The following is a 12,914-nucleotide window of genomic DNA, read 5'->3' on the forward strand; positions in this document are numbered from 1 at the left end:
CTTTAACTCTGGCTCAGTCTTCAAATCTAGGGTAATCTAGCGTCTATCTCCAAAAACTCCACTGAAAGTGTTCTGAAACAGGTCACCCAGCGTCGTCCAGGTGCAATATCGAATTTTTTTTTCAGTTATTTCTACAACATTTGGGGTGGTTAATTATTTCCTGCTTCTCAGGAGCGGATCTCAGAAAACACTGTCTCAGGCACAATCCCAGAAGAGGTTATAAAGCAAGAGAAGCAGGTGTGGTCCTGGTTCACTAGAACAAGACACCCCAAGGCAGACTCATTTGTCTTGTCGATCAGATTGATGGTTGGTAGATCAAGTCTTTCTTGATTTCAGCAGGTATCTATCTCTTCTAGCTAAAGGGGGAAAATATCTTGGGTAAATTCACAGATGACACTGTGAAGGAGGGAGGGAGGTCTTCGGCACCTATGTCCTGAGCTGTGCTCATGGCAAGTTGGAACATCAGGCCAGGAGTATGTTTTAATTCATGGAGCTGACTACAAAGGCACAAAGAGTCCAACAACCCATTTGCAAGCACAGCCCGGACACTCCTAAGGCTTAGGTTTTCCAGAAACACAAATGAGCCAAGAGTGTGGTTTAAAACAAAGCTCAAACCTTTTTAGGCAGCATTAGTACAAGAAGGCTGTACAAAGGGGTAATCATAGTTCACATTTATTCCTTCTAAACTTCATTTCACAAGAGACTGGGATGGACGTATTCTGGGTTGGCATACAATACCTGGAGCATGATATTTTATTCTAGAAATACATTTTGCTTTGACAAAGAAGAGTGTGACTAGAGGCTCATGGTCAGGATAGTGACAGACCTGTAACTATATGTACAGAATCTAGAAAAGAAGGGCAACAAAGCTATTACTTTACTAGATATGACAACCAAAACGAATATAGAGGATCCAAATATTTAATGAAGAAACTTTTGGCCTCTCTCTCTCTCAAGGGTCTGTGGCCTCTGGCTCTTTCTCAGGCCCCCTTTCTCTCTGGGCGGAAGTGAGATTCTAGCCCCAGGGTCCAGGCGCCGGGAGGCGGTGGAGATGGAGCCCGGGCCGCGGTGGGTGCGGGTACATCAAGTGAAGCCCGGTGGGACGAAACGCCGGCGGCACCAGGACAAGGGGTTGGGGCGGCTGTGGGGCGTGGTCAAGTCCGGGACAGGGGGCGAGACGGAGGCCAGGGCAAGGGGGTTGGGGGCGCCGGGGCCAGAACAGAGGGCGGGGCGGAAGCCGAGGCAGGGGCGGAGCCGGGGCCAGGACAGGGGGCTTGGGCGGGGCCGAACTCGACTTGGGAGGCCGCGTCGGCTCGCCGCTCTGGTCCCGCGCCCCGGCCTTCGTCCATCTCCTCGCAGGGGCCTGTACCTGGGTGGAAGGCTGAGGTGCAGGCAGTCATGGCGCTGCGTGCTGCCGTGTTCGACCTGGACGGGGTCCTGGCGCTGCCCTCGCTCGCCAGCTCCTGGGACCGTGCGGAGGAGGAGCTGGCGCTGCCCAGGTAAGGGGACCCGGGCCGCTGCCCGCACTCAGAAGCCTGCGCGGGTGTGTCCGGGCGGCAGGAGCGCGACCCCTGGGAGAAGTTGCCTTTCGGGACTCCCAGCCCTGGTTTCAGATTGCTGTAGGGCGAGAGCGCTAGGTGAAAGGTTAAAACAATTACTCGACCCTAAAGTACCAGTGTGTGTAACTAGATCCACTGTCTTTCTGAATGCTGATTATTTAAATCTCTCTGAGGACTCCAAAATTGACCTTTATATTAAAAGCTTTTCATTTTTGTGTGTGGTACGTGGGCCTCTCACTGTTGTAGCCTCTCCCGTTGCGGAGCACAGGCTCCGGACGCGCAGGCTCCCGACGCGCAGGCTCCCGACCTCGCAGGCTCCGGACGCGCAGGCTCCCGACGCGCAGGCTCGGCGGCCATGGCTCACAGGCGCAGCCGCTCCGCGGCATGTGGGATCTTCCCGGACCGGGGCACGAACCCGTGTGCGCTGCATCGGCAGGCGGACTTTCAACCACTGCGCCACCAGGGAAGACCCTGAAAGCTTTTCTTAAAGTAAGAGAAATTGCTCCGCGAGCTGACTGCTGCCCGCTTACTTCTCTGTAATGGAATGGATCTTAAAGACCTAAGCTGAGGTTTCTAGAGAAAAAAGTCCTGTGCCCTGCACATTATAACAGCAAACCAGAAACGGCCCCAAAGCCTAAGCACTGGAAAATGGTAGACAAGGAAGCATCACCAGTAAACGTGACGTTCAGGAAGAGATTTCAGTGACATCAGAAAATATCTGTTATAATAAGTGCAAAAAAACTAACCCACCAGAGTGTACAACTGTTTATACAACATGGAAACTATGGAAAAACTATTTTTCAACTATGGAAAAAAGCTACATGTTGAAAATGCCTGGAAGAAATATACCAAAATATCCCTCTGGCTGCACCAATTTACATTGCAGTCGGCGCTGTACAAAGGTTTCCCTTTCTCCACATCCTTGCCAACACACATTATTGCTTGTCTTTTTGATAATAGCCATTCTAACAGATATGAAGTGATATCTCACTATGGTTTTGATTGCATTTCCTGGAAGCTCTTTTAACCACGGTGTTGTTTCACTTTATTTTTTTTTGGCCCATAAATTTTATTTTTTTTAAAAGACATAAAAAGAGAGTAAGCTACAATATGAGATATGTTTGTACCTGTGACCTCGTCAATGTGGGAGTGAACATGACTTGTGAATATATAAGTCACAAGTATACTTGTGAGTATACCAGTGAATATACTTGAGAGTATATTTGTGAGTACACAGGTCACAAGTGTACAAGTTTACAGATGTGGGGAATTTCAAAGAGCACTGGTCTCTGAGTCAGACCCAGGTTAAAATCTCAATTCTAACACTTAGCGTTGGGTGACCTTGCTTAACCTGACTTAGTCAACTCAACTGAGACCTTAGTGTTAGTCTTAAAATAAGAAAACTCCTCCCCCAGAAATTTTTATGCTAGTTAGATTAGATGACGTGTAAGGTGGGTGGGTAACTGTGTTCCTGATACATCTTTTTATTAAAGTCTCATGCACATTCAGAGTGATTTTTGGGCATATTTCGTTCATCTAGTGTGACACTGACTCACACATTCTCCCTGTGACCACGGTCACGATTGTTCCCAGAAGCCATAAACAGGTTATAGCAAACCTAGCTGACCCCAGGAGGTCAGAGTCTGTGACTTTGACCTTATTAGCCTATGGAGTCTGTGAACTAACCATGAAGGTGTGAATTCAGACAGTGAGCCTCAAGGGCCTACCTTGCACCGGGCATTTCCAACTTGCCTGCTATCTGGTATAAAAACTCAGACATCCACAGATGCCATAGTTCAAAATGAAGGCAGTGCCATGAGAGGTACAGAGTTCTTAGTTGCTTCAAAGGAGGGAGAGATGAGGTCTGATCAGGGGGAATCAGGAACCAGAGGCAGACCCTGAGAAGACTGATAGGATGCTGATGAGGAGAGATGTGAAGGGAGGACTTTCCAGGTGAGCAAAGGCTGGGAGGTGGAAAGCAAGGAGAGTTCACAAAACACTGAATATTCCAGCCTAGCCAGACAGGAGGGAAGGCATGAGAGGGAAGTGAGGAAGTTGGCTGGGCCTGCATCGTAGCACCACGCGAAGGTCAGGCTGAGCACGTACCTAATTTGATAGCAGTTGACTCTGAGTTGAGCTGGGGTGGAGATGTAGTAAAATAATTGTTGCTCACAATCAGCTGCGGTGATGGATCAAGGACATTGGCAAGAGGAAAGAGGCCACCGCTCCCAGTTTAAGATTTGAGAGTTTGGCAGCTGGAGGGGGCAACAGTGTGGAGAGATGGTGAAGCCCGGTGGAGACTGGAACGGAAGCAGACGAGACCTTCTTGAGCTAGGAGTTTGCAGGGTCACTGGCATGGAAGACGAAGATGAAGATGAAGAATCCAGGCTGCAGGGCCCAGCCGAGGACAGAGGAAGCCTGTGAGGCTGGTGTTGAAGCTGAGAGTGGATTAGGGGGTGAGGGCCCAGACATCTGTCAATACCTGCCTGAGGACAAGGTGGTGCGGGGGCCAGTGGCTGTGCTGAACTCCAGCAGTTCAGAGATTGTTGAATACCTGGGGTGAAACAGAGGGATGCAGATTCCTCCAGCATCATACAGGGGAAGCAGGGGGAGGGAGCTCCAGTCTCATCTGTGGTCCTCCAGAGCAGAGGCCGCAGAGGGTGTGCTTGCTGGAGATGGTGGTGCCTTGGCAACGGAGGCTGACATGATCTGGAGGAACCAGGATGGTTCCCTGAGATCCAGATCTGACCTGTAGACAGTCATCGTGTGCTTCATTTAATACCTTCTCACCCAGCCTCGTGGACGGTCTGCCTGGCACCACTGGACTGACTGAACCCTTGGAATGATTAAAGTGTCAGTTTCTTTCAAAAATGTTGACCCTAGAACTTGAGGTGCTCGCCATAAGCAATGCTCAGTGAACGTTTTCTGAGCACGAGAAACGAGTGACCAGCCAATACAGAAAGAGTATTTGAGAAGCAGAACTTCCTACTCATATCCTGTGTGCTGTTTCAGGAAATATTTATTGAATGTTTCCAGGAGCTTCTGGGGCAGTTCCCAGATTTGGGGTTGCTCTTTGCACCTCTGGGCTTCTCTGTACTCTCTGAAGCATCTTTCCTCATTTTTAATTTTACATATGGGTTTTAATTTGACAACTGATAACATAAATGCATGCTTATTATGAATATATTCAAATGAACAGAATAATGTAGAACAGGAAATGTCAGTGCCTCTTCACCTTTCCTTGTTCCTTTCCCCATCCCAGATATCATCTTAGTTGATACATAGTTCATTTATCCAAAACCAAGGGTTTCGTTTGTTTGGTTTCATAATTTTGGGGCAGTGAAATCCGACCTGTCTTCATGTGGTAGCAAGTCTGATCTGAACAAGCATGAGGCTTACCATTATCTATCCTGCTACTGTAAATAGTCACACATCTCACTGTAAACATATTAATGAGTTTGATGATGAAGGCTGCTGCAGGCTCTCCTGGAGAGGGTACTTAATGTGTGGTATATCCCCCATTTTACCTTAACAATCGGAAAGATTCTGACTTTTGAAACTCACGTAGTTCTGAGGTTTCAAATAAGGGATCGTCAGCCTGTCACTTATTTATATGAATTTACAGACACATTTACGCATAGAGTGGTAGGTAGGTAGATTGGTAGACAAGTAGGTTTAAAAAAAAAACAATAGAATCATAGAACATATATTGTTCTAGGTTTTCATTTTTTTACGTAATTTTAGCTTTCATTCGACAGTTGGATATCTTTTGTGTCCATTTACATAGATCTACCTTGCTCTTTTTAACCACTCCTTAGTATTCCACAATACGGAAGTGCTGTAATTTATTTAACCATTTTTCCCTGTTGGTGGACATTTATTTATTTGTTAGTTGTCACTGTTACAAATAATGTCACTAATGTTTCTGTAGGGTAGTTTTCTAAAAGTGGAGTTGCCAAGTAAAAGTGTATGTATTTACATTTAAAATATTGACAGATCCTGCCAAGCTGTTCAAAAAATGCTGTACCTGTCCCGACATTGCATGAGAAGGCCAGCCCAGATCCTCCCTGCAGAGGAGATGGTTCTCTTAAACTCTTTTTTTTTTTAAATAAATTTATTTCTTTATTTATTTTTGGCTGTGTTGGGTCTTAATTGCTGCACACAGGCTTTCTCTAGTTGCAGCGAGCGGGGCCTATTCTTCATTGCGGTGCAGAGGGTTCTCATTGCGGTGGCTTCTCTTGTTGCAGAGCATGGGCTCTAGGTGCAGTTGTGGCATGCGGGTTTCAGTAGTTGTGGCTTGCAGGCTCTGGAGTGCAGGCTTAGTAGTTGTGGCTCACCAGCTTAGCTGCACCACGGCATGTAGGATCTTCCCAGACCAGGGCTCAAACCCGTGTCCCCTGCATTGGCAGGCGGATTCTTAACCACTGCGCCACTGGGGAAGTCAGAACCCTTTTAAACTTTGGCCAGTCAGATGAAGGAAAAACATTACCTTGTATCAGTCTGCATTTTCCTCTCCACTGTTCATTGTTGTTGGCTATTTGTATTTTTTCCTTTGGTGTTTACCTGTTTATACCATTTGCCCGTTTTTGTATTGGATTGTCACTTTCTTCTTGGTTTCTAGGAATTCGTGATTTCTACCATGATTTATGTTTTCCACTTACCATCTCTTCTGCTACTTCTTTTTTTCTCCCTTCTTTTTCCCATCTTTAGTTGGGTTGATCAAGTTCTTTTCTTCCAGCTTCCCTTGGGGAAACATCTTGTTTCTAGTCTTCTTACTGATACATTTTGTTTCTCGTTCTCCTTAAGATTACTTTTGTTTTTTTAATATGCATATATAGTAACTCCTACTATTAACATAATCTTTTCTGTCAGCAGACATGTTCATTGCTACCTGTGTTTTTCCTATCAATATAATGATGAATTTGTCTGGTGTTTGTCCTGGGTTCCTAGTACAGAGCTTCTAAAAACCCTTGGGATTTCCTGAGCGATCAGTGTGTCTTTGTTGTGCTAATGAGGTTACTCACCTGGTGGGAGGCTCTGCAGAGCTTCCTAATGCGGGCTGGTCACCAGAAAGGCCCATCTCTGTGATTAGAGGTTTGAGACTTTGTACCTGCCAGAGCTCTAGGGAGGGGAGAACCCTGGGGATTTAGTTCAGACATGTAGCCAATGAGTTAATCAATCATGCCTAATGAAGCCCCAGTAAAATCTCTGTACACTGAGGCTCAGTGGAGCTTCCTGGTTGGTGACCGCATCAATTTGCCAGGAGGATGATGTGCCCTGATTTCATGGCGAGAGGGCCCCGATGCCCTGTGCGCCCTCGCAGACCTTGCCTCCTGTGTATTCTTTAAAATAAAACTTAATAGTAAAACTTAAAAGTAAGTAACACTTTTCAGTGTTCTGTAAGTTGTTCTAGTGAATTATCAGAACTGGAGGGTTGTGGGAACCCCCAAATTTGTAGCCAGATGGTCAGAAGTATGGGTGGCCTGGAGAACCCCTGAGACTGCAGCTGGTGTCTGACGTGAGGGCAGGTCTGTGGAAGACTTGCCTTCAACCTGTGGGGTCTGTGCTAACTCTGGACAGGTAGTGTCAGGATTGAATCGCAGTACACCCATCTGCTATTGGCCAGTTGGGGTGGAAACAATAATAACATTTCTGCCCCACACTGCCACAGCCAGGTTACTTAACCATCCTTCCTTCCAGCCTCTCGTGCTCACTCTCACCAGAACTTTCCCCAGGCAGGTAGATTACTTTGCTTTCAGTTTTATCATGAGACAAATCTGCTGCTTCCAGCTCCTTTGCCTAATACAGTTGACCCTTGAACAACACAAGTTTGAACTGCGCAGGTCCACTAGTACATTGGTTTTTTTGTTTGTTTTCAGTAGTGAATACTACAGTACCACACTATCTGAGGTTGGTCAAATCCAAGGATTTTGAGGAACCACGTAGTCAGAGGGCCAACTATGGGTTATACAGGGATTTTTGCAGAGGGTCAGTGCCCTAAACCCCAGTGTTGTTCAAGGGTCAGCTGTACATTATTAGCTATGAATGTATGTATTCAGTAGGTGAAGATTCCCTTTGGGGAACAACGATTGAATTCTAGATATAATGGTTGAGTCTCAAGAGTTCAGGTGTGCAAAAATCACTAGTAACGATGATAGTAAACAGTGTAAGATTAAATTTCATATACAACTAATGTTTTCTGGATGATTGAGGAGGATACAAAATGTATGCAATATAATCTGATTTAAAATGATGGCTGGGAGGGAGAAAGAGGAGTGTTGTTTAATGGGTTCAAAATTTTAGGTTGTAAAGATAGGAAGACGAAGAAGTTCTGGAGATGGATAGTGGTGATGGTTGCACAACAGGGTACTTAATGGCACTGATCTCTACACTTAAAAGTGGTTAAAATGGTCAGTTTTAGGTCCATCTTGTTTAATGTATCATTTAAAGCTTGAGTTTCCTTCTTTATTTTCATTTTGGTTGATCTGTCCATAGGTGAAAGTGGGGTGTTAAAGTCCCCTACTATGATTGTGTTACTGTCGATTTCCCCTTTTATGGCTGTTAGTATTTGCCTTATGTATTGAGGTGCTCCTATGTTGGGTGCATATATATTTGCAATTGTTATATCTTCTTCTAGGATTGATCCCTTGATCATTATGTAGTGCCCTTCTTTGTCTCTTGTAATAGTCTTTATTTTAAAGTCTATTTTGTCTGATATGAGAATTGCTACTCCAGCTTTCTTTTGATTTCCATTTGCATAGAATATCTTTTTCCATCCCCTCACTTTCGGTCTGTATGTGTCCCTAGGTCTGAAGTGGGTGTCTTGTAGACAGCACATATATGGGTCTTGATTTTGTGTCCATTCAGCCAGTCTATGTCTTTTGGTTGGAACATTTAAACCATTTACATTTAAGGTAGTTATCAACATGTATGTTCCTATTACCATTTTCTTAATTGTTTTGGATTTGTTATTGCAGGTCTTTTCCTTCTCTTGTGTTTCCTGCCTAGAGAAGTTCCTTTAGCCTTTGTTGTAAAGCTGGTTTGGTGGTACTGAATTCTCTTAGCTTTTGGTTGTCTGTAAAGCTTTTAATTTCTCTGTCGAATCTGAATGAGATCCTTTCTGGGTAGAGTAATCTTGGTTGTAGGTTTTTCCCTTTTATCACTTTAAATATGTCCTGCCACTCCCTTCTGGCTTGCAGAGTTTCTGCTGAAAGATCAGCTGTTAACCTTATGGGGATTCCCTTGTATGTTATTTGTTGCCTTTCCCTTGCTGCTTTTAATACTTTTTCTTTGTATTTAATTTTTGATAGTTTGATTAATATGTCTTGGTGTGTTTCTCCTTGGATTTATCCTGTATGGGACTCTCTGCACTTCCTGGACTTGGCTATTTCCTTTCCCATATTAGGGAAGTTTTCAACTATAATCTCTTCAAATATTTTCTCAGTCCCTTTTTTTTTCCTCCTCTTCTTCTGGGACCCCTATAATTCGAATGTTGGTGCGTTTAATATTGTCCCAGAGGCCTCTGAGACTGTCCTCAATTCTTTTCATTCTTTTTTCTTTATTCTGCTCTGTGGTAGTTATTTCCACAATTTTATCCTCCAGGTCACTTATCCGTTCTTCTGCCTCAGTTCTTCTGCTATTGATTCCTTCTAGAGAATTTTTAATTTTTTATTGTATCGTTCATCATTGTTTGTTTGCTCTTTAGTTCTTCTAGGTCCTTGTTAAACGTTTCTTGTATTTTCTCCATTCTATTTACAAGATGTTGGATCATCTTTACTATCATTACTCTGAATTCTTTTTCAGGTAGATTGCCTCTTTCCTCTTCATTTATTTGGTCTGGTGGGTTTTTTTCTTGCTCCTTCATCTGCTGTGTGTTTTTCTGTCTTCTCATTTTGCTTAACTTACTGTATTTGGGGTCTCCTTTTCACAGGCTGCAGGTTCATAGTTCCCGTTGTTTTTGGTGTCTGTCCCCAGTGGCTAAGGTTGGTTCAGTGGGTTGTGTAGGCTTCCTGGTGGAGGGGCCTGGTGCCTGTGTTCTGGTGGATGAAGCTGGATCTTGTCTTTCTGGTGAGCAGGACCATGTCCAGGTGTTTTTTGGGGGTGTGTTTTGGGGTGTCTGTGACCTTATGATTTTAGGCAGCCTATGTGCTAATGGGTGGGGTTGTGTTCCTGTCTTGCTAGTTGTGTGACATAGGGTGTCCAGCACTGTAGCTTGCTGGTCATTGAGTGGAGCGGGGTCTTAGCGTTGAGATGGAGATCTCTGGGAGAGCTTTCACTGTTTGATATTACATGGGCCAGGAGGTCTCTGGTGGAGCAATGTCCTGAACTAGGCTCTCCCACCTCAGAGGCTCAGGCCTGACACCCAGCCGGAGCACCAAGACCCTGTCAGCCACACGGCTCAAAAGAAAAGGGAGAAAGAAAAAAAAAAAGACAGACAGACAGAAGGAAAAATAAAATAAAGTTATTAAAAAAGAAAAAAGTATTAAAAAGAAAAAAGTATTAAAAAAATAGAAACAAGAGAGCAACCAAACCAAAAAAACAAATCCACCAGTGATAACAAGTGCTAAAAACTATACAAAAAAAAAAAAATGGACAGGCAGAACCCTAGGACAAATGGTAAAAGCAAAGCTATACAGACAAAATCACACAAAGAAGTGTACCCATACACACTCACAAAAAGAGAAAAAGGAGGAAAAATATATATTTATAAAATTTTAAAAAAAGAAGAGAGCAACCAAATCAGTAAACAAATCTACCAATGATAATAAACTTTAAATACTAAACTAAGATAAGCATAAAACCAGAAACAAATTAGATGCAGAAAGCAAACCCCAAGTCTACAGTTGCTCCCAAAGTCCACCTCCTCGATTTGGGATGATTTGTTGTCTATTCATGTATTCCACAGACGCAGGGTACATCAAGTTGATTGTGGAACTTTAATCCGCTGCTTCTGAGGCTGCTGGGAGAGATTTCACTTTCTCTTCTTTGTTCTCACAGCTCCCGGGTCTCAGCTTTGGATTTGGCCCCGCCTCTGCGTGTACGTCACCTGAGGGCATCTGTTCTGCACCCAGACAGGACGGGGTTAAAGGAGCAGCTGATTCGGGGGCTCTGGCTCACTCAGGCCGGGGGGAGGGAGGGGTATGGATGCGGGGCGAGCCTGCGGCGGCAGAGGCCTGTGTGATGTTGCCCCACCCTGAGGCGCGCCGTGCGTTCTCCCGGGGAAGTTGTCCCTGGATCCCGGGACCCTGGCAGTGGCGGGCTGCACAGGCTCCCAGGAGGGGCAGCGTGGATAGTGACCTGTGCTCGCACACAGGCTTCTTGGTGGCGGCAGCAGCAGCTTGAGCGTCTCATGCCCGTCTCTGGGGTCTGCGCTTTTAGCCGTGGCTTGCACGCGTCTCTGGAGCTCATTTAGGCCGTGCTCTGAATCCCCTCTCGTCACACACCCCGAAACAATGGTCTCTTGCCCCTTCGGCAGGTCCAGACTTTTCCCCGGACTCCCTCCCGGCCAGCCGTGGCGCACTAACCCCCTGCAGGCTGTGTTCACGCCGACCGAAGCCCGAGCCTCAGCTTCCATCCCTGCCTGCCCCGGCGGGTGAGCAGACAAACCTCTTGGGCTGGTGAGTGCCGGTCGGCCCTGATCATCTGTGCGGGAATCTCTCCGCTTTGCCCTCCGCGTGCCTGTTGCTGTGCTCTCCTCCGTGGCTCTGAAGTTTTCCCCCTCCGCCACCCGCAGTCTCCGCCCGCGAAGGGGCTTCCTAGTGTGTGGAAACCTTTCCTCCTTCACAGCTCCCTCCCACTGGTGCGGGTCCCGTCCCTATTCTTTTGTCTCTGTTTTTTCTTTATCTTTTCCCTACCCAGGTACGTGGGGAGTTTCTTGCCTTTTGGGAGGTCTGAGGTCTTCTGCCAGCGTTCAGTAGGTGTTCTGTAGGAGTTGTTCCACGTGTAGATGTATTTCTGATGTATTTGTGGGGAGGAAGGTGATCTCCGCGTCTTACTCTTCCACCATCTTGAAGGTTCCCCGCTAATCTCTTTCAAGGGTTTTAATTTCTCTTAATTTTGTAGTTTTTAGTGTAGTGTAAGACGTAGTGTACACGTCTTTCATTAGATTTTTTTTGTTCGTTTGTTTTTTAATTTTAAGGTAAATGATATTTTAAAAAAATTTCATTTCCAATTGTTTGTTATCATTTCTTTTAAACCATCTCTTTCCTGTCCTCAAGATTTTTATTTTGATCTATCTTTAAGTTGACTAGAAGTCTTTCTTGAATTTTTTTTCCAGGAAAGCCGTGATAGCAAACAATTGTATTAGTTTTACCTGTCTGAAAGTGGTTTGTGTGGTTCTCAGCTTATGAATAATCAACGTTGTGGTCGGACCAGCCCTTGTGGTTCTTACTGTGACTGCAAAACGTCCTTCAGGAGTAGTCATCAGGGAAAAAAGTAAAGGTTTGTTACTTACAAGACCTGGAAATCACACAGCACTCCTAGGGCCACACAGTGAGGACGTGAGGAGAAAGAGAGTGAGCACATGGGCCCGAATTCTGCTTTTACTGGGGATCATGGTGGGGGCCACTGTGGTTTTGTGGGCTCACTCTTTATTGGCGAATTTAAAACCAGAGCAGGAATTTAAAGCATGGGAAGAGAAAAAACCAAATGACCCAACTGGTCAGTTATTGAAATCAACCAAGATCTCTAAAACAAAGGACCTCACTGGACATAAAGTAAGTTGTCTGTGGATGGATTTGGGGCGTATTGTTTCTTGTTATCTTTTTATCTCAGTGTCTCCTGAGTATTACTCCACAATCTTCTTACATTTAAAGTTGCAGAATAGAAGGCTGTTATCAGTCTGAATTGTTTTTCTTTTGTGTATAATCTGTTTTTCTACACAAAATGTTGTCTGTTATACTTTCTTATCCCAGGAATTTGAAACATTTCCCTACCCTATACCTGCTGTGGTTCTTTTTTCATTAATTTAGCCTCGTGTTTGGCGAACACTTTTGATTTGAGAGCTCAGATTTTTCTTCAGCCCAGAGACATCTTCTCCCCTTATTCCTTTGACTATCACTTCTCTGATCTTTCCTTCTGTGATTTTTCTTGTTTATTGAAGGAACTTGGCCTCCATAGGTCTTATCTTTTTGCACATTAATTTTAATTGCTTCATCATTTTACTCTTTGTTCTTGGAAAATTTGGTGAGTCTTCTGATTCACTAATTTCATTTTCTGTAATAGCCATTTCACTGTTCACTGCTTTTATTAACCTTAAAATTTGAAAGTCATGCTTTCCAATGGCAACAACTTATCTCAAATTGCTTCTTTTTAAAAAATACTGCCTGCTTTTGTCCTATAGAGTCATTGACATCT

The 12,914-nt window shown here is 44.8% G+C and overlaps 1 protein-coding gene across 2 annotated transcripts in view; it reads left to right on the forward strand.

Moving 5' to 3' along the window:
* Positions 1-227: 227 nt before the first annotated feature.
* The window catches only part of EPHX2 (epoxide hydrolase 2), a 58,780-nt gene continuing 46,093 nt past the window's right edge, over positions 228-12,914 (forward strand). Inside the window, exon 1 of one of the 2 annotated variants that reach the window (XM_060015215.1) lies at positions 228-339. Coding sequence is in view for 1 of the 2 variants with exons in the window: in XM_060015214.1 (XP_059871197.1) it covers positions 1,399-1,499 (101 nt within the window). In the remaining variant the exon portion in view is untranslated. Of the gene's footprint in view, positions 340-1,276; positions 1,500-12,914 lie in introns of those variants that run through there. The other variant, XM_060015214.1, reaches the window with a different exon arrangement.

Source organism: Delphinus delphis, chromosome 6, assembly GCF_949987515.2.
Source record: "Delphinus delphis chromosome 6, mDelDel1.2, whole genome shotgun sequence".
Lineage (NCBI taxonomy): Eukaryota > Metazoa > Chordata > Mammalia > Artiodactyla > Delphinidae > Delphinus > Delphinus delphis.